The 20,184-nt window shown below is 54.8% G+C and overlaps 1 protein-coding gene and 1 pseudogene across 2 annotated transcripts; both read right to left on the reverse strand.

Moving 5' to 3' along the window:
- Positions 1-746: 746 nt before the first annotated feature.
- On the reverse strand, positions 747-17,088 carry KCNJ4 (potassium inwardly rectifying channel subfamily J member 4). 2 transcript variants are annotated; one of them, XM_005527613.3, is made up of 3 exons: positions 16,457-17,088; positions 3,907-4,082; positions 747-2,720 (listed from the first exon to the last, which is right to left on the reverse strand). In XM_005527613.3, exons 2-3 carry the CDS (start codon positions 3,942-3,944, stop codon positions 1,391-1,393), a joined length of 1,368 nt encoding a protein of 455 aa, XP_005527670.2. In that variant the 5' UTR covers positions 3,945-4,082; positions 16,457-17,088; the 3' UTR covers positions 747-1,390. The 2 variants fall into 2 exon arrangements, with proteins under 2 accessions (XP_005527670.2, XP_087911162.1); XM_088055036.1 differs by lacking the exon at positions 16,457-17,088 and adding an exon at positions 13,381-13,498.
- Positions 6,531-7,799, reverse strand: LOC106628403 (uncharacterized; annotated as a pseudogene).
- Positions 17,089-20,184: the final 3,096 nt, after the last annotated feature.

Raw genomic sequence — 20,184 nt, forward strand, 5'->3', positions numbered from 1 at the left:
CTTTGGTTGATGTCCTCCCTCATTCTCCCTCCACTTGCCTGTAGCAAAAAGAGAGGCTTTGGGTTTTTTCATGGGGTTTTTGAATCTAGAGCAATGTCTTGCACATCTCTGCCTCTTCACCAAGTATATCTATAAGCCTTCCCTGGGCAAAACTCTCGTTATCTCCAAAACAAACAGTATTGCTTGACTCATCCTACTGGTAATTTTAGGGCAGATTATTCCCTCCGTACACACATTTGTATGACCTTCTCCCTGAGCAAATTCTCTGAGCCTCTCATTATAGGTCTTTATCAGAGAGGCCCAGAACAAGAGAGCTTTCATGGTGGAGCTTCCAGGGTCCAATGCCGTACAAATAACAAACACCAGCCCTAGTAACCCTCATCAGTCTCTATACCAGGCTTGTAGTCTGTCCTTTGCTTCCAAACCTCCCCTTGGGATATTAGACTTTATTAAAAATAAATAGTTACAAATTCTGTTTTACAGCTGATGGCATCAGGGAGAAGAATGGAGGAGGCAAAAGGAGCGAGTGGAGGGTCTGCTGTCCAGTCAGGTCACCTGTCTGTCATCCCGGCTGTGTGTGCCAGGGAGCAGTCTGAGTGTGGTAAGCACAGAGCCCTGCCTCCTCCGCCAGGTATCTCAGGAGAGGAGCAGGACATGTTTTTCAAGAGGACTGGGAGAACTGGATTTGAGTCCATGGAGCCGAACTGCTTCTGGAGGTGTCAGACACCAAAAGCCAAGGAGAGTGTAGAGCAGCCTATGTAGAACGTCTTTGTCTCCTAGCTTGGCGTTTGCAGTGGAAGAACATCGATTTCAGTTCTCCTTCTCTTTTATATACAGAATCATGTGCAACAAGCAACAAACATGCAAGTAAACTCCTCCCTTGAGATCCTTCCCCACTCCCTCCAGGAGTCCCAAACTCTCCCTTCTATCCTCATCTGGTCAGTGCTTAGGTGTCACTCCTCTCCCAGTGATGGCGATGACCCTTGACAGCCATGGGGCCTACCCATAGTGTGAGGGGACAGAAAGTCTGCTGTTGCCTCAGCAGCAGAAACACTTGCTGTGGGTCCCAATCTGTCCACTGAAGGCAGGGACTTCTGTCACCTTTCCAGAGACAAGAAACCAGGCCTGCTGCTCTCCTGTCTCTGGGCAGGAAAGGGGTTCTAGCCCAAGCTGCATACCCGGAAAGACTAGTGTATCCTCACTCCTCTCCCAGGCAGTATGACCTTATGAGAAAGGGAGTATATCAGAGCAGCTCCAGGCCTTGGTGTATTTGGGGGCTGAGAGGCAATCATGGGAGACATTATTTGGTGGTGAAGGGACTTATCCAGTGTATGGGTACGGAACAGAGGAGACTGTGGCCAATGGGTGCAGAATGGGGAGGCTGGAGGAGTTAGATGGCTGACTCCCTGCGGTATGAGATTGTATCTAGAGGCAGAGTTGCCTGGAGCCGCTCCAGGTCCAGGTGGCTTCCAAAATCCATCATCTGGATGATACCTCCCTCCTCCTTGGTGTTGCCCCCTAACACCACACCCACTTCATCATCATCTTCATCTTCATCTTGACTGACAAGTGCCAGCTCATTCTCATAGCAGAAGGCACTGGGAGGTGGTGGAGAAGGTAGGATGGTCATCTTGCTTTCTTGCAGCTCCCGGGCTGAGCAGCAAGGTGTGCCAGCTACCTCGTACGTCTTGTGAAAGCGTGAGTAATCCACTTTGTAGTGGTTCTTCTCCTCAAACACAACTGGTTCAAAGCGATGACCCCAAAGGATTTCGCTAGCAAGGTAAGAACTTCGTGCCTGTGTGGTCATGGCTGTGGCTTCCACCATCCCCTCCAGAATAACCACAATCTCAAAGTTCTCCGTCTCCAGCTCTTCCTTGCCAATCCCATAGAGGGGGCTCTCCTCATCAATCTCATGAACGATAATAATGGGTGAGACCAAAAATATACGATCAAGACCCACATCGTAGCCCACATTTAGGTCCCGCTGGTCCAGGGGGAGGTATTCCCCTTCCTCCGTCATGTAGGGCTTGATGAGCTGGGCTCGGACATGGGCCTCCACGATGTGACTCCTCCTCAGGTTGCCCACCCTCCACATGAGACACAGTTTGCCATCCCGGACGGAGATGACCGCATGATGGCTGAAGAGGAGGGTCTGGGCCCGCTTCTTGGGCCTTGCCATCTTGGCCATAATAGTGCCAATCATGAAGGAGTCAATCACGCAGCCCACGATGGACTGCACCACAACTGCCATGATAGCCAGCGGGCACTCCTCAGTCACGCAGCGGAAGCCGTACCCGATGGTTGTCTGTGTCTCCACCGAGAAAAGAAAAGCCCCCAGGAAGCTGTTCACGTGCATGATGCAGGGCTTGAGGAGAGAGGGACTACCTGCCACCGCCGGTGCGTTGAGGTCGCCATGGAAGAAAGCGATGCACCAGAAGAGGAAGCCGAAGAAGAGCCAGGAGACCAGGAAGGCGGCGGAGAAGATCATCAGCATGTACCGCCAGCGCGTGTCCACGCAGGTGGTGAAGATGTCAGCCATGTAGCGCTGAGATTTGTTGCTCAGGTTGGCAAAGTAGACGTTGCACTGGCCGTTCTTCTTCACAAAACGGTTGCGGTGCTTCCGCCGGGGAGCATGGCCCTTCCCGTTCCGGCTGTGCCCGTTCATGCTGCCCAGCGCAGAGACCTTGTGTCCATCCTCTTCGGTTGAAACGATGCTGTACCTGGGAAGAGAAGAAACAGGCACTTCCATCAGGAATACATGAAGGGTAAAAACAACCACTGAGACAGCAAGGGCAGGAGACGTGGGTGGCTCACAGGGCTACAGTACCACCCTGCTGGATCTCACAGCAGCGTGTTTCAGTGATTATTGCACCACAGTGCCAACCTGACCAAACTGGTGGAGATCAGCTGCAATGTTCGCTGAGTGTTGCTGCCAGGAGGTTGCATCTAGTCCTGACAGGGCAGTAAAGCAGCAGCTTGTAGCTCTGTGGTACCTTCTAGCCTTTATGGTGAGGGGGGATACAAGGCTTTGAAACCTGGGACAGCCAGGAAGCCTGGGAGCAAGCAACCACAGCCTGACCACAATTTGGCCCTCATATAATACAAGGCTGAGAGTTTCTATTTTCTCCTCTGCTCTGCTCACTGATTTCATGGTGTGTGGTGACAATGTTTATACACTTCCTGCACTCAGGACAATTCTGTTGCCACAGCAACATGTGTGTCTTCCAGCATCCCTTATCCGAAGCCAAAGGTGTAATTTGGAAATCAACAGCAAAAGCACCGACAGTTTCCTTGGCAGAAGCTACACACACACACTTTCTCGGAGACCTTTGCCCCTCCGGCTCCCTCACAGTCGGCTCTGACACTGCCCCTCATGTGATCCTGTGAAAGCTGCAGATACTCCTTAAAGATGTGGTGGCAGAAGGTGCTCTGACCACTGAGGAAATCAATAGAATGCACTGAAGCACAAAGACTGCCCCGCCCTCATGCCTGAGAAGCTGCAGCTTCACAGGACCCTGGGAGTGTCTCCCTACCACCCCACAGTGTTGATGTGTCAGCTGGAGTCCTCCAGCTGGCCTCCATCCGCATCTCACAGCAAGGACAGCACTGGTGGCTGGAGTTGCGATTCCTGGGAACGTGTGCCTTCTGCAGTGCTGCTGGAATCTGTAGTTTCTGGTCCAGCAACGTGCGTTGCTTCTCCTCCATAGTATTCCTCCAAGCACTGCCCCAATATGTGGCATGTTTTGGATTGAAGGAGGAGAGAGGAGTCATCCCTTGGAACAGGAAAGGACAGGTAATTTGAGAAGAATATATCAAAAGGGAGTCTGGAGTTAGAGTCTGAGGGGCCAGATGAGGAGGAGCAGGTCACTCAGGGCAGCAGCAGGTCTCAAGAGGAGGATTACTCACCGATTGACTCGGACACTGCCCATGGCTCGCTCTGTCATCAGATGTCAGGGGGCCGTGGGAGCTGGCAGGGCGTGGGAACTCATGCAGCAGCACTCACATGGGACTGGGCAGCTCCAGGTTTCACCTCTGGCGAGCTGGGACCAGCGCTGCCATTGCGATTGCTCCTGGGCACGCGCCTGGCAGAGAAGGACAAAGCAAAGCCCAGTCAGATCTCCCATGACACCACCCATCCCAGTCCAGAGCAGCAGGCACAGGGCTCCCAGCCTTTTGCTCAGGGTGTGCTGGGAGGTCTCCTTGGGGCACCTGCTGCAGCCTGGCTTGGGCAGGTGAGGAGCTGATGGATAGACCTGTGTGCACGGCCCGCAGACCCCCATGCTCCCGAGAACCTCCTGCCAGCAGAGGAGCAGGGCCAGCCGGTCACCGCTCTCCAGATCAAGGGCACAGCAACTGAGCAGCTCACAGGGCCCTCATCCTGAGCCATTTTATTAATATCAGAGCTTACACCAGGACAAGAGCTCAGCCAGGCTAAATACCTCTCACACAAGGACTAACAAAGCACAGGAATGCACAGCAGCCCTCAGGGATCCCTGTCAGCCCAGCCTAAGTCTGAGGGGATTTTTTTCCAGGGTGTGCAGAACATTCCCCCCCCCGCCTTTCAAATAAAAGAAAGAAAGCAATGGGTAGAGCCCAAAAGAACTGATGGAAAGGAAGGGCTCAGGGGTAGCCAAGGAGAAGCCAGTTAGATGAAACAAACCTTGCGACATGCCGTGTGTACACCACCCAAGGAGCAGCTCAGCAGCAGAGTCCTGGGAAGATGTCCAGCAGATGTCCCAGCCCAGTTCTCCCAGAATGGAAGAATGGGGAAGCCAAAGACTCAAGACCCAGCCTATTCCACCTGCCCAGAGCTGCTGGGAAGTGAAATGCACTGAGGGGGTAATGACTCACAGATTAGGAAGGGCTTTGTACACCCATGCTAATCCTGCACTGTAGCCTTTGGATTACAGCAGCCAGTGTGGAGTGCAGATGCAGACAGAGCCAGCTAGTTTGCTTCCTCCCAGCCTCACCAATGAACAGCCACTGGTTGCCAGATATAGGAAAAAATACAAGGATTTTGGGAGCAAGTGTAAGGCTTAGAGCTGCTTGCAAGTGGTTGTGCGTGGACAGGAGAGAGGAACAGCAAATGATATTGCCTAGGATGGAAAACCTGATGAGAACCATCCTTGTCTCATCATCAGTTCCGCAAAATGGGGTGGCACAGGGGTGCCCACCAGCTTTCCCCAGTTAGAACCGCAGGCTGGAAAGAAGCAAGAAGGAAGCTCCAGACATCACATCTGATGGGATGAAGATTACTCAGTTACTGAGGTAGCTAAAGCTCTGCAGCAACACAAATATGGTTGCTCAGACCAAGGGTATTATGAGACCAGAAGAAGAAAACAAGATTGTAGTCCACAACTCACAATATAGAGACAAAAGTGAACAGCTGCCCCAAAATCCCCATCAGGAAAAAGCACTTTGACACTGAACTCTGCCAGCTCCCACCAGTTTACTGCCCGACAACATCCAAGTCTTTATGAGGTCAGTTTGGCCAGGAATTTCTGCTGTGCAACTGGGTAAACCTATAGCAGACCCTGGGGCTGGTAACCTAAGTTATCCAGAAATGGTGATGTGATGCAGAGAGGTCACTTCATACCCACAGACGGTTCTGCTGGGATAAAGCTAACTAGAGCGATTACATGGTGAGGCTGCAGGGTCCTACATGCCTTTGGGAGGTGGAAAAGGTGAGCAGTTTAGGCACACCCCTCTATGCCAGCCCCAGCCAGAAAAGAAAGGGCATCCCCTTCAACTGGCATAATTCTCAGCCAGCCTGGATATGCCAAACTCATCCTTAGCCAGCACTAACCCCGATAACACAGGGAAGGCACTGTCACAGCTCACACATATGAGTAATTCACAATTTCCTGAAAGTTTCCACAACCAACAACTCACTCTCCAGCTGCAGAAACAGGTGCATCATTTCTAGAGATTTTGGATTTCTGGCCCAGGCAGCAGCCAGCACCAAAAGAAAGGAGGGAGGACCTAAGGAGCTTTGTGAGACCATGTGCAGCAACACCTGGATCTCTGCTCCTTACCTTTCACCCCTTTCCCAAGAGGCAAAGGAAGCAGATGAAATACAAGGGCTTTGTTCATCCCCAGTTCAGGCTGGTACAGCTGTGGGATGGGATGAGCACGCTGTGGAAGAGCTCTGCATCCTGTGGTGCTGTGCTTCCTCCTGGCTCCCACAAGGGAGCTCATGTCAGCCAGAGCTGTGGCAGAGCCTCTTGCACGGAGTCCACCATGGCTGGACCGTGCAACTCAGAGCCTGGGCAGTCTTTGCTGCTGGCTCCACAGTGCCTGAACAGAGTATCAGCAGCTAAAGCCACATCACTACCTGCAACTAGTACTTAATCACAAAGAAAGTATTTCCACAAAGGATAAAGGCTACCAGTCTGAGCACACACATTTGAGAATGGGAAAGAAAATGCTTTAATTTGCAGTAAATGTTTGCAAGTGGGAGACTGATGGCCTCAGACCGTGCACGGATCCATGGAACTCACACAGAATTGCACTCAAAGACCTCTCTCTGCTCAAAATTTAAGAATTTTTCTTGTAGATTCAAGGACCTCAGCAACAACAGGCAGCATTCCTGAGGCAGGAGCTGCCTGAGGGAGGCATCTTTGCCCATTATGAGCTCGTGGGGGTTTTGCCTGGTGAACTCTAAGTTGTGCTTCACTGCTTCCAGGCCAGTCTGTTCTCAGGTTTTCATTCTCCAGCTTGCATCTCTCCAGCTGTCCTTGGAGAATAAAGATCTTGTGCTTCAGCCTCTCCACATTTGTTTCGGCATTCAGAGCCCGCTCCTTCATTATCTGAAGACGACACTCAGTCTCCTGGACTAAGGACTGGAACTGCCCAGCTTCCCTCTCTCGTTCCACCTGGCTGGCCTTTAGCTGATCCTGCAGGCTCACCACCATGCACGCCTGTCTCTTCAAGTTGTTCTGGAAGGTGTTCAACATCCTCCTGACCATGGCATTGTCCTTCCTGAGTGCAGCATTCTCACCCTCAAGCCTGTCACACTGTTCCCTGAGCACATTGTATTCCTCCCTGAGCACGACATCCCCCTCCACGACCACAGTGCTGGCCTTCTTGAGCTCTTTGAGCGCCTGACTGAGTGCAAAGTTCTCCGACATGAGCACGAAGTTCACGTTCCTGAGCAGTTTGTTCTCTGACCTGAGCATGCCGTTTTCCTGCCAGAGAGAGTCATAGGTCGGCTGCAGGGATGGGGACTCCCTGTCCTCCCTATCCTCACTGTCCTCACCATCCTCCTCCTGCAGCACCTCGGGCTCTGCTCCCGTGGCGCTCTCTGGGTGTTCCACGTAATGGTCACTGGCATGGGCCTGTGTGGCAGTGGCCTCTGTCCCCAAGTGCTGGCCTGAGCTGTGCTGGAAAGAGTCATGGAAACCACTTGGTGCTGTATTGGTCTTTTGGAGAGCAGGCAACCTCTGATGCCCAGGAAGGTGATAGGTCAGGCTGGGCTCCTCATCTCCAGCCAAGCTGTCAGACATTCCCATGTCTTTGTAAAATGGTTCCTGAAACTCCTGATCTTCTGGCTCAAGCTCCAGCGCATGCTTGGCCAACTCCACATGCTTATCTTCCACCAAGTGCCCAGGAGTTGGGGAAAGCAGGGTGAATTCTCCCAGACACTCTGTCTGATTGTCATCTGGGCTGTCACTGTTCTTGCACAAGGGTGAAGGAAGCTCAGAATGGCTGGAGTTCTCTGATTCTTCACTGTCATCATCATCACCATCATCGTCATCATCACCTTGCAAGCCTTGAGATTCTGGGTAGACCATCATCATTAGCCCGAAGATGCGAAATGGTTCTGACATTTTTCAGGATGCTCTGGGCTGCATCAACCAGGAGAATCCAAACTGTCGTCCTGGAGTGCAGGCCATGCAGGCTGTGGACATAGACAAGCAGTGTGCCACCTTCTGCAGCCTCAGCAATGCTTGTTGTGGCCACAAAACCCCTCTGTTTAGAGCACCAGGATGTTCAGGAGGAAGTGGAGAACCACATACCTCTGCATCTCAGTGCTGGGGACAACTGGCACCACCAACATTCCAAGGTCTGTGGTGTCATCGAGTTCCATGTGTGCTGAGTTGTCAGAAGCAGGGGAGGAAGCAATCAACTGCTGTCCTGATTCTGTCTAGGACTGCGTTAATTTTCTTCATAGTAGCCAGCACAGTGTTGGATTTAGTATGAGAATGCTGATAACACAGACATGTTGGAGTTGTTGTTAAGTAGTTGCTTACTCCAAGCCAAGGAGTTTTCTGTTGCCCACGTTCTGCCACTGAGGAGCTGCAGGAGGAGCATGGCCAGAACAGCTGGTTCAAACTAGCCAAAAGGATATTCCATGCCACAAAACATCATGCCCAGAATATGACTGGGGGAGCTACCTGGAAGGGGCTGGTGACTGTTTGGGCATCAGTCATTGGGTAGTGAGTAACTGGGTTGTGCATCACTTGTTTCTCTTGGGTCCTGTTATTCTCTCTCTCTGTGCTTATTATTACTATTACTATTATTATTATTATTGATAATAATATTAATATGATTAACATATTTATTATTGTTATATTTTGTTTCAATTATTCAATTGTTCTTATCTCAACCCACAAAGTTTACCTTTTCTTTTTGATTCCCTTCCCCACTGCGGCTGGGGGCAGTGAGAGGGAGAGAGGAGCTGAGTGATATTTAAGTTGCCTGCTGGGGTCAAAGCACAGCTGCAAAAGGTGTTTTTGGCATCATGAGGATATGCTGTCCTCCTGGCTGTAGAGCTGACCCCAGCTTGGGGATGCTGCCAGTGAGCCGAGAGCAGCTCACGAAGCCACCAGTGAGACCTCCAGTGTAAAGGAGGGACAGGGATGATCCAGCCTGGGCAGGCAGCACGGGTCAGAGGGGACAACAGGGTACTGAGACATCTCCACCAGCAAGGCCAAGCCACTGGCACTTGGGTGGGGCTCACCCTGGACAGGGGCAGGAGACATCACCAGCACTTTGGCCACAGGCATCACTCTAAGCTGAACAGCCGTGAAGGGTCCATGCTGTGGTGCTGCCAATCTGATTCATCCTCTGCTGCCAGCTGGCACAGGGAAGTGTTAGTAATACCGAGTGCCACAAACTCAGAGCGGCACGAGCCAGGAGACGAACAAAAATAAACACATTTCCCACTTCCACCCCAACACACCCCCACAGCGCGTGGTGCCGCCATGGGAAGGACAGACAGGCAGGCAAGAAACGCCTGGGCTGGGGACTGCTCCACACTGGGTCACTGTCCCTCCTCGGCAGCTGGTGGACCTGGGCCACCACTGACATCCCTGCTGGCAAAATCGATGCCACCAGCTTGGCAAGGCCAGGGGCCTTACCCAGAGCCCAAAGCCTATGCAAATATAGTTCAAATGGCTGTGAAAAGGTCCCATTGCAACTTGGAAAGCTGAAACAGAAATGGAATGAAAGGGGAAGGCTCAAAGGTGTCTCCAGCAGAAGGAGATTATATTCATATCCTGAAGAGGCAGCTGCCTGTCACATGGACAAGGGGGAGGAAAGCCTGGCTGAGGACAGAGACACAAATCCAGAGCATGCCTGAGGACATTTCTTGGAGCTTGCTCTGCCTCCTAAGACCCACATGTGAAGGAGGAAGCTGCAGAGTCAGTGGTAATTCCTATGGAGTGGTTTGAAACCAAGCTGGTGGGTGCAGCAAGGAGAGATGCTAGGCAGGAGGCTGCAGCCTGGACAGATGTCTCCCCATCCCTCTGCTGCCTATCCTGGGTGTACGTGAACACCCAAGTGTTTCATGGCCTGCAGGAGCCCCCAGCACTTTTGAAAGCTGCTGCAGCATGGATGTCTTGGCCACTGCCTTGCAGCATTGAAACAGGGAGCCAGATGGGTCTCCAGCCCCAAAGCATGTGCTAACCTTCCCTCTTTCCCAGCCACTTTCCCCCTCCTGTGTCTTAGATTGAGCAATGCCAGGGACTCCACCACGGTGTTGCAGTCATCTCCTCTTTCCCGTGTGACACTGTGCTCCAGCAGCACAAGCCATCACACCAGCCCACGCTGCCACCCCAGTTCTGCTCTGGCCCTGAGCAGACACGTGGGGCTGTGCTGCTGCTGTCCCTTTCCAAGGGATCTGCAGGATAATAAGGTCGAGGAGTTTGGTGCTGGGGCAATACCTCTATTGCTCCATCCCCTGTACACAGTGCAGTGCCTCACAAGTCCCAGTCTTTCTCCAGCTCCTGCCAGAGTAGATCATATATTGTCAATCCTTCCTTAAATTTGCAATGGAAGAGTCTCATGAAACAGAACAGAAAAGTCCACGCTTAAGCACTCCCCCACTTCTCTTTTTATAACAACCATATCTGGTGCTCTGGGACATACACTGTGAACGGCAACGATGGAAAAATCCCAGGGTATTTTTACACTCTTAGTCTTTGCTTTATCTGGAGTTGTCTGGCAAATGCTTCCCTCCTGTCTGTGGTCAATACCGCAGCCGCTGGTTGCGCTCCGCTTTGTGCCTTTGTCCCTATTACCGGCTTGGATCAGCGTCCACAGACCCATCCTGCCAGCTCGGGCACGGTGACAACACGGCAGACGAACTTCTCGCCTCTTGGGGAGTCAGGGCGGAAGCACCCGCAGCTCAGAAGGGACCTCTCTGCCTTTTTGCAGAGCCTTGCAGACCCGCAGCATTCGGTGTGTCCTCCCCATCCTCTTTGTAGCTCCATCTCTCCTCCTACTCCTCACGAACATTCCCAGGGTTCATGCTGGGGCTCACAGGGCAGCTCGGTGCCGTGGGGCCCTGTCCTGCCACGAGAGTCAGCGGCCGAGCTCTCGCCGCTCCGTGCCGGCAGGGCAGGCTGCCAGGCGCTGTACGGGCACACGCGAAGGCTCAGTCACCGTGCAGGAGAGTTTTACCATATTAAAAAGGCAAGTGACATATGGAAGGTGAGGGGAGGAAGCTGTAATCAACTCTATACCATTTTTATATACACACTTCTGCCTTTTCGTTCAATAATTATAAATAGATTAAGTGCCAACAGTCCCCATCTGCCCCTCAAGGCATGATCCGCTGACCAGTTTCCCTCTCCAAAAGAGGATTTTATTCATGTGCCTCTGCCCAGTTTATATTTTGGAGTGGAGTGAGAAGGGGGGATATTTTTTCCCCCGTGAAGCTCTGGAGCCTGAGGATGGGTAATATGAAAACAAAACAAAATGATTTGAAGTTAAACCATCTCAGTGTGTGACTCAGAGCTATTCATAGCTCCCTGAAGCCAGCTGCAGCAACGGAGCCAGAAGGATTCTGCCCGTATTATTATTCCAATTACCATCTGAATTAAAAGTTTGAGCAGTGATCAACCCACATGCTGATGGGAGGGGGAGAGAAGAAAGAGAAGAGAGAAGGAGAGAAAGAGTGAGAGGGAGAAAAAACAGATTAAAAATGGGAACCACACAAAGGTCCCCAGGATGACAAAGTCAGGAAGAGGCACGGAAAGGTGACAGCATCACCTCCTGCCTGCTCCCACACCACCCCAGCGATCCCTGCTGCGGCTGCACCGTCCAGACAATGGCGCTGCAAGAACAGCTGCCTGCTCCCCAGGATCTCAGACTAGATGGGGGATACCCCATGGTGGGGTTGGTGGGACTGGCACCGGCACTCACCCACCACTCTCTGGCCAAAATGGGGCTGGGGGTACACGACACAGGGGCTGGGGGGTGACTGAGCACGATTGTAAGGAGAGGATGCTGCTGGAGTGGCAGCTGGGAAGAAGCCCCTGCTTTTTCTTGCTGAGTGAGGAAGGTGGGTGTTATTCTTTGTAGCTGGCATCACAGGAAAAATTAAATGCTCAGAAGGTCCCTGGCCTTCCCTGGGTGGTGTTCTTGGCCAAAAAGGAACCAAGTTTTTGTAGCAGCCAGGGTGCAGACTGCATCCCACCTGCTCCCAAGGGAAACACAGGGGCTGACATATCCCCAGCACCCCATGTGCCAAAACCATGGACTACACCCCAAAGGGTTGGTGCAAAACCTGCAAAAGCTGAAAAACTGAAGGCTCTGGGGGTGTCCCTGAGGTCCTCAAATCCCAGGCAGATGCAGTGCACTCAAGTCACCTCCTCCAGCTTCCCAGCATAATGTTACAGTGCAAAGAGTGGCCTCACTAATCTACACATCCCTGGAACTCCCTTCACTGCCCTGTGGGAGCCCTGATGTAAGGCCATTCCCGGCAGTATCCCTGTGCCTCAGCATGTCTTCAGCACAAAGTGCCTGGCCATGTGGGGTGTCTTGATGGCTTTTGGCTAGTCAGGAGACAAGGATAATTATCGGCGTGCAGGAAAAGGGGGGCAAGGGTGGCTCACATCATCTGCCGGCCTGCTGCAGTTGTGCTCTTGACAGGGCAGGGATGAACTGCCGGTGACTCTGCCAAGCACCAAGCAAGGCAGGTGCCTGCAAATAGTTTATGAATGATGATAGCAACAGTAACAGCAGCAAGGGCAAGCAATAACCAGGGCAAAGCCTGCTCTGCACCAAGCCCCCGATCGAGAGAGGCTGCAGACACTTCTCCGCACCCAGCTGCTGCACCACAGCCGAGTTGCCAGCCCGGCCTGGCTGCTAAGCACTAGCCCATCAGTGACAGGGGAAAAAAATCCCCCTTCAGCCCCCTTGTCGCTATGCTCACAGCGAGCTGAGCAGAGCCATGAGCCTCCTGAAAGGCCCCGGCTTCTCCCCTTTCAGCCATGCCTGCTAGGCACCAAAAACAGAGCAGAGGGAGCATCCCAGGTAAGCTGCAAAACCGCATTCCCACCGAGAGCGGATCAAGTACTTCACTACAGGTTTGCCGAGTCGTATTGCTGCGGTTTGATCCCTCGGGGTTAACAAACACACCTGGAAGGCGTCGAGCCTAAGTGCTGCCCAACTCACGCAGTACGGGGGACCATTGCCCCCTCCTTCCCCTGCCCCCCAGCTCTCCGACAGGGAGGGGTTGCCATCGCGGCCAGGCTCAGGCTGCGGAGCAGCAGTGCGAAGCGGGGCCGCATGTGCACACTCACTGCCAGGACTGCGATATCCCTCCCGCCATCACTACGGGCTGCTGTCACACCCCTGCTCCTCCGGCCTGCCACAGTCGCTCCTGCTGGCACCCTGCCTGCTCACCTGCCTGTCGCCTGCTGGCACTCGGTGCTGCCCGCAACTTCTGCCTGCTCACCTCCACACAGACACGAGCCTGTTTCTCGGTGCTGGCAACAACGGGAACAGGAGAGGAGAGGACTTCTGGGGCCGCTGAGTCTGGTCCCGTGGCAGGCACCGCCTCTTCGTAATGCCATCGAGCTTTTCAGAGGGATGAAGCGCCTGTGTGCCCAGCCTCTGGGATCCCCAGTGCCCTTCAGCCCCCGCACTCACCGTGCTGCTGCCGGGGCCGATCTATACAGCTCTCCCGGGGCTTTACCCTCCTCTACAGCAGAGTCGCTTTCGGCATCCACTTGCTCTAAGACTCCTTTCAGCTGGTCAGTCCGCGCTGGTGCTTTAGCAGGCTGCCAGCAGAAAGGGAACCGGCAAGAGGCAAGGGGAGAGCAAAGCTGAAGGCAGAGGAAAGGAGAACAGGCAGCAGAGAGGCAGCTGGGGCAAGGCCAGCAGCTCTTTGTACCAATGCTGGTACCGCTCGCCAGGGAGGGAAGGAGATGGGGAGAGGTGTCAAGGTCGTTTCTCTGAGCCTTTTGCAGGGGACAGAATGGGGGACGCTGCTTCCCTCATTATCCAACAGGCTCCCTCTGAAGTGTTTCAGGAGAAATGTTGCCATAGAAATAAAACAACCGTCCAGATTGTGAGGGGCAGACCCACTGCCATGGTGGCAGGAGCGTGGGCAGAGCGGCGGCAGGAGCCCCTGGCTGGCGGCGTGGGGAGGTGCCGGGCTGGAGGGTGTCTTGTTCTCCACCCTCCACTCTCTAATTTCCAGTGAGAGCAGCAGTGGTGCTGCTGTGCCAGCGCGGCTGGTGCCAGGAGGCGGTGGGCATCTCCTCCTCAAGTAAACCAGCGGGTGAATGCCAAAACTGCCCCTGAAGGAAGCTGCCTGCTGCCCGGCTCCCAGGAGGACAGACACGGAGGTGCATGGGTCTCTGGGGCCGCGGGGACAGGGTCACATTGCAGGCAGCTCCCATCCCTCAGCAGCCTGCGCCGCGGCACCACCTTCACCGCTGGAGAACGAGCCTCAGAGGTCTCAGGGAGAGAACCAGCTCAACAGCAGCCCTTGCCTGTCCCAAGCTCCCCACTGCCGGAGAATCAGCATCTCTCCCGAGAAGGGGCTCCAATCCCAACCATCTCCATTAAAACCATCTTATCTGGCGAGGAAAACCGGTGCCGGTGCCTCTGGGGGTTCCCTGTGAGGCCTCTCCGCCCTGGTAAGGGGCACAGGAGCAGTGACGTCAAGGAGCAGGAATTTAGCCTGACTCAGTTTCGCAGCGTTGCGAGGCAAGCGCAGACGGCTTCACTCAGCCCGTGCCATTCACAGAAAAGCGAGCGCCAGCGGGAGGCTGGGAGCCGCGTGGATGAGTAAGGGATCGATTGCTAAGACGCCAGCATCCATCTATCGATTCCCGGCCGCGCTGCCGGGTTAAGCCAGCCCAGCACAATAACGAGAGGAGGGATGGAGGGGCTTGCTGAGGGCAGAGGGCCATTAAGTGCTCCGCTCTGCGTCCGCGCTGATGTCAGTGCTCGGCCGGCGCAGGTGTCCGTCACCGTGCCCTCCTTCCTCCCCCTTGCTGGCACCCTCCTGTCGCTGACACCACCCCAGGGAGGCAGCTGCTTCCCGGGCGTGGCCGATGGCTGAGCTTGGGGTGGCCGAGAGGCTGGAGCGGCCAGTACGGACTGGCCATGCCAAGTAACTCCATCCCACCCCAGCCACTTCCTCGCTTTCCGGTTTTCCTTGCGAACCATGGCGGGCGACTGCAAGGGGCAAGGACCACTGCCTGTCCCCTGCCAGCACCACACGTCGGGGCACTTGATCGTAGCTCCCAACCAGGGGGAAAGGTGGAAGGAAAAGAAAAGGTGGAGGAGAGGGAACCCACTTCCCTCCAGCTTATCCTTTCTGTGGCCATCCTCACCATTCGTCCCCCTTCCTTGTCCCCACCGGGTTCCTGTTTCCCCTTAAGGCACGTATTTGCCCTGTATTGATTATTATTTTCAGTGGCTGCAAACAGGAGTGGCCACACACTGCCGGGGTGTCTCAGGCTTCTGTGGGTGCCACTTCTGGTGGTGAATGGAGAAGGGACACGTTCCTACATCTCTGTCAAGATATATTCCCCATGCACCTGCCTGATTCCTCCCAGGCTCCGGCTAACCCCAAGCCCCGGGCTCATCTCCGCACCTCCCACCTCCTGTGGATGACTCCTCCCGAGAAGCCAAGGAGGGCACAGAGCAGGGGTTGAGGGTAGCCTTGGAGCTATGTCACCTCTGCCACGCGTTCCCGTGTGCGCTGTCACTGTCTGCCCTCCACAGCCCACCCCCCAATGGGAGGAAGGGGACGAGGGAGCAGCCCCAGAGCTGCTGTTTGCTTTGCCACCGATGGAGTCAGGGTTGGGCAGCAGGGATAGGAAACTCCAGGCTCCTGCCAGAAGGATTTGGATGACTCCAGGAGATTTGCCCAGGAGGGAGGGCCTTAGGGGCTTAAGGGCCAGGGATATCCGAGGTGATCTGCCAACACCACGCAAAACCTGCCTGCCCACTCCTGCCCTGGTGGGGAAGCCGACCTTGTCAACAGGGAGCAAAGGCGGAGTTTCTCTGCTAGTTTGCTCTCGGTTTTCTCCCGATCCCCTTCACCCAAACCCACTGTCCAGAAGACCCTTTGCACTGTGCCTGTCTGGGGGGTGTTGGACCACCACCGGCAGGATCGGCCATGCCGGGACTAGGAGAGGTGGAAGGCAAGGGAGAGAGGGGCAGGTCTGGAGCCCAAAAAGCTCCGCAGGCAGCAGGAGAACAAACACATCCACTTCAGCCCCATTTGCACCCGGCAGCTTGGAGAGGAGGTCTCCAGCTGCCTTTTACGCTACGAACTGGCCGGGATCAGCACAGAGAAGAATCTACAGAGCAGAAGCAAAAGGTGAGCAGGACCCAGCCCAGGGCGAGAAGGCTCTAAGAAAACACGGGGAACTGAAAAAATGAAGAAGTTACCTGCAAAGCGACCGAAGTCAGGGTGGCAAGGGGGCGGGGAGGGAAGTTGGGGAGGTTTAGAGGCAGGAGCCCACCCCTGCCCCTCGGCCCGCGGCCGCCCCGGTAGCTGTACGTGCATACGCCATGCACACAAGGCAACTTTATTATTCACTGGCACGCTCACACGAAGCCACGCATCTCTCCCTAAGTTATATTTATAGCTGTTCCTCTGAGCGAACGCAAATGAAACAATACATTATTTTCCTAAGGGAGAAAAACCCTTCCCGCTCTCATGCCGGTGAGGAGAGCAGCGCTCCCCGGCACTGCCTCTTACCCGGGTCCTGCCGAGGGCTGCCGCCTGCTCCAGCCGTGCCGAGCCAACATCAGAGGAAGGGAAAAGCGGCCGGTCTCTCCATCTCACCATGAAATGCTTCAGCCGGACCGGAGGAATCAGGGAAGTCTCTCTGCAGTCCTCGCTCGCCTCCAGCCTAGGTTTATTTTTTTCCCCTCCGAAGAGCTACTTCTCCGCTGCGACCTGCTCTTCTCCTAACTCTGCCCTGCCCACGCCAGCGCTCTCCTTCTGCCTCTGCCTCTCAGAATTTTTTGCTCCCAGGAGCGTCCATCCCACGGAGTGCTGATGTGCCTTCGTGGCTCAGCGACGGGTTTAGGTCTCCCCCTCCTGCCTGGCTCCCTCCTTCTCTGGCATTATTTGCCCGTGCCCCTTGCTGCCCCCTCTGCTCTAGTCCCCAGATCCCCCCTCTCCCCGACACCCTTCCTCCCTTTGCGCTCCGCTCCCTTTCCCTGGCTGCCTCTCCCCCTCGCTGATTGCTATGCAGTCTGTAGCTGAGAAGTCAGTAACTCCGTGGTAGGATCCAACAGCTTTCCGCTACTTTAGCCCATCCTCGCATGTGAGCTCAGAGCTGCGGAGCTGCCATGGGGGAGACACAGCAACCACCGGCAGCGGGAAAGGGATGGCGGGGCCGCCAGGTGCCCCCGAGGAGGTGAATCCTCCTCCTGGGCTGCTGCACAGAGATTAAATAACTACCGGCAGAGGGTCTTTTCCCACCTGGATTTGGGGTGCTGGGCTGACACCTGGCCGTGAGGAAGGACCAGGCTCTCCCAGCTGTTGGGCATTGCCTCCCCACTCTACAGAGCTGGTGATTTCCTGCCGGGATGAGTAATGCTGGGACAGGAGCGTGGACATGGAGGGACCAGCCCTCAGGGCTCCGGGATAGTGCACGGCCGTCCTGCCGGGAAACCTGTCCAAGAAACCTCTTTTGGGTCTCCATGGCCAGCAGCATCTCAGAGGCTATAAAAAGATCACTTCTTGGTGACAAGGAGAGAAGGCAGGGGACTCTGCTGCCACAAAGCCAGAGGCTAAAGAGAGCCCTGACCATGCAGGCAGTGGCTGGAAGCACAGGGTCCTGGGGACAGCCCTGCTCCAGGATGGTGTTTTTGAGGACATGGTTTCTGTCTTGGTGTCTCATCTGCTGTGCCTCTGCTGAAAAGTCAAAAAATATTAAAAAAAAAAATTTTTGAGTCTCCTCTGGGCCCAAATCCTGCAAGGATTATGACCCTCTCTCCCAAAATCCTCCAAAGATGTGGCACATGGGATGACCCCTGCACAACGTGCTGTGGAGGCTGCTGTGCCCCGCCAGCACCAGTGAGCACAGCTGTGGTGAGCACAGCCTGATCCCATCTGGCAAAGCCACTGCCAGGGCAGCAGAGGGTGGCTTCAGTCGCTCCATGCAGATGAGCAGTTGCAAAACAGGAGCACATCAGCCTCCTGAAGGGTCAGTTCACCCCAGTGCTCCCATGGCTGCTCCCTACTGCTCCTGGGGAGCTGTTGCACCTGGATGGAGCAGGGCCAGCCTGTCCATCCCCTCTGCAGCCATCCCTATGAAGACCTCATTCAGGTTCAGAGGGATTCTTACTTTCCCAAAAGCTCTGTCTCTAGGGCCTGTGGGGCTGCTTCCCAAGAGCTACTGACCAGAATCTGCTCAGCTGCTCTTTGGCAAAATGTACTATCCCTCTGGCACCCTCTGGCCTTTCCTCTTCATGTGGTGAAGGGATGAAGATGGGCCTGAGACATCTTGCTCCTTCCCAGAGCAAGCAAAGCCACCAAGTGCAGCCCTGAGGCCACCTCAGCTTCAGCTCGGGTTTTGCCCTCTCTGCCTTTTGCTCCTCATTGCTGTCTCCCCCCGAGGCCTCACCGCATTTCCCTCTGCCTTTGCAGCAGCAGGACGGACGGCTGCACCTTGCGCGTGGTGTGGCAGCCTGGCACTGCCAAGAGAGAGGTGGCACTTCCAGAGCCGTGAGAGGGACATGAGGATGCCACATTGAAGATGTCACCGGCTCCTTGCTGTCCTTGTGCCCCCCAAGTGCCACGCCCTGACCGCCCCATGGCCGCCGGCCCCAGCAGCGGGGTGGCTCACACTCGCCACCCCCGCCCGTCTCCACCAGCACCGTCTTTAATAAGAAGTGTGGAATATTTTAGCACCTATGTAAAAGCCACCACAGACGGTGGTGGCAGCCGTTGCCAGGGAGACGCTCCCAAAAATAGCCCCACTCCGCCAACCTTTCCCAGTGCCGCTGTGGGGATTGAGGGAGGCAGAGGGATGGAGGGATGGAGGGATGGAACGAGGGATGGATAAAGGGATGGATGAAAGGAGGCAAAGAGAGTCCCAGAGATGGACAGAGGAATCTTTGGAGGGATGAATGGAGAGGTGAATGGAGAGAGGAGGAGGAGGGAGGGATGGTTGGAAAGATGGAGGGAAGAATGGAGAGAGAGAGAGAGAGAGAGGGATGGCTGGAGATGGATGGAGAGATGGGTGCAGTGAAAAGCAAGAGCTCCTGGGAAGGTGAGAAAATGCTGCCTGCCCCTTCTCCTGCCTGGGCATGAAGAGAAGAGCTGCCTCTATGCCAGCTGCCCCTGCTTGGACACCCGTGGTCCTGCATTCCTGTGGTACCAGCTAAGCCAGCACAAACCCTCAAGCTCTCTCTGTGCTGAGCAGGTCTGACTTTGGGTTGCTTAAACCAGAGAACAAAGTTTTGGAGTCCTTAGTGCCTGCCACGCTCCCTCTGCAATCTTCCTCCAACCATCCCATCTCTGTCCCCAGTGTTCCAGAAGTGCCCAGCCAACCTGACCTGGTCATGGGGGCAGAGATGGTGAGATACAGAGGTGGCCCATGGTGCTCAACCCCATCATGTTTCCCAGCCCCTCTGGGAATGCAGGATCGTTTCCCTCTCTTAGACAAATCCCTGAGGCTGCCCGCTCTCACAGGAGGTCTGGATGCAGCCTGAGCTACATCCTGCAGCAGGAATGGAGACACCTGGAGCACCACCAGGGGCAAAAGCACAGAAGCCTTCCTGATAGAAGAAAACAAATGTTTTAGTGATAAGGAAATGCCCTTTTGTGCCTCTTCTCTTCCAATAGCCATCACCTCACTGGACAGGCAGAGGTGGTGAAGGGCCCTGGATGTAGCTGCTGCTGCCTGGCCCAGGGACTCTGCAGGAGGAGCCTTCCAGACCAGCAGAGACAGAGAGGGAAACCTCAAAAATAGAACTAAAGGAGGAGGGAAGGGGGGGGGGGGGGAGAAAAATAAACCAAACAACCCCAAAATCTCATTTTTAATATCAAATCCCAGCTCACTTGCCTGCTTGTCACCCTGGCGACATTCCTTGTGGTCACCATGGAAACGGGAGGCATGGAGAGAGCATCACCATGCGGGGTGGTGGCAGCACCCGGCATTATTTTGGGAGGCAGGGAGACACCCGGCGCAAGGCGCTCAGTGTTGTGGCAGGGCGGGAGGAGAGAAGGTTTATTTTTACTTGGTCCCACTCCACGTGCCAATTTTTTCTTCTCTAAGAGCCTGGGTGTCCCTTGCCCTGCAGTAGCTTTCCTGTGGCCCTCATGTGCCACACAGGGATGTCCCATGGGGACACCCCAGCCCTACCACCCCGTTCCAGCTGGGTGAGCTTGATTGGGCTGCTGCTCCTGTGAAGTCCCTCTGATGGTCACTTCAGCAGCTGGTTCCTGGTGCCACAGTGGGAGATAATGCT

Source organism: Pseudopodoces humilis, chromosome 5 (assembly GCF_049639895.1).
Source record: "Pseudopodoces humilis isolate 2021_Gansu_Grassland_sample_001 chromosome 5, ASM4963989v1, whole genome shotgun sequence".
Classification (NCBI taxonomy): domain Eukaryota; kingdom Metazoa; phylum Chordata; class Aves; order Passeriformes; family Paridae; genus Pseudopodoces; species Pseudopodoces humilis.

Coding starts and splice junctions, on each gene's coding strand:
- KCNJ4 (XM_005527613.3), bottom strand. CDS start 3,944: ATGACAGAGCGAGCCATGGGCAGTGTCCGAGTCAATCG. Junction 2,721..3,906: donor GGCAGTGTCCGAGTCAATCG/GTGAGTAATCCT, acceptor TTCTCTTCCCAG/GTACAGCATCGTTTCAACCG.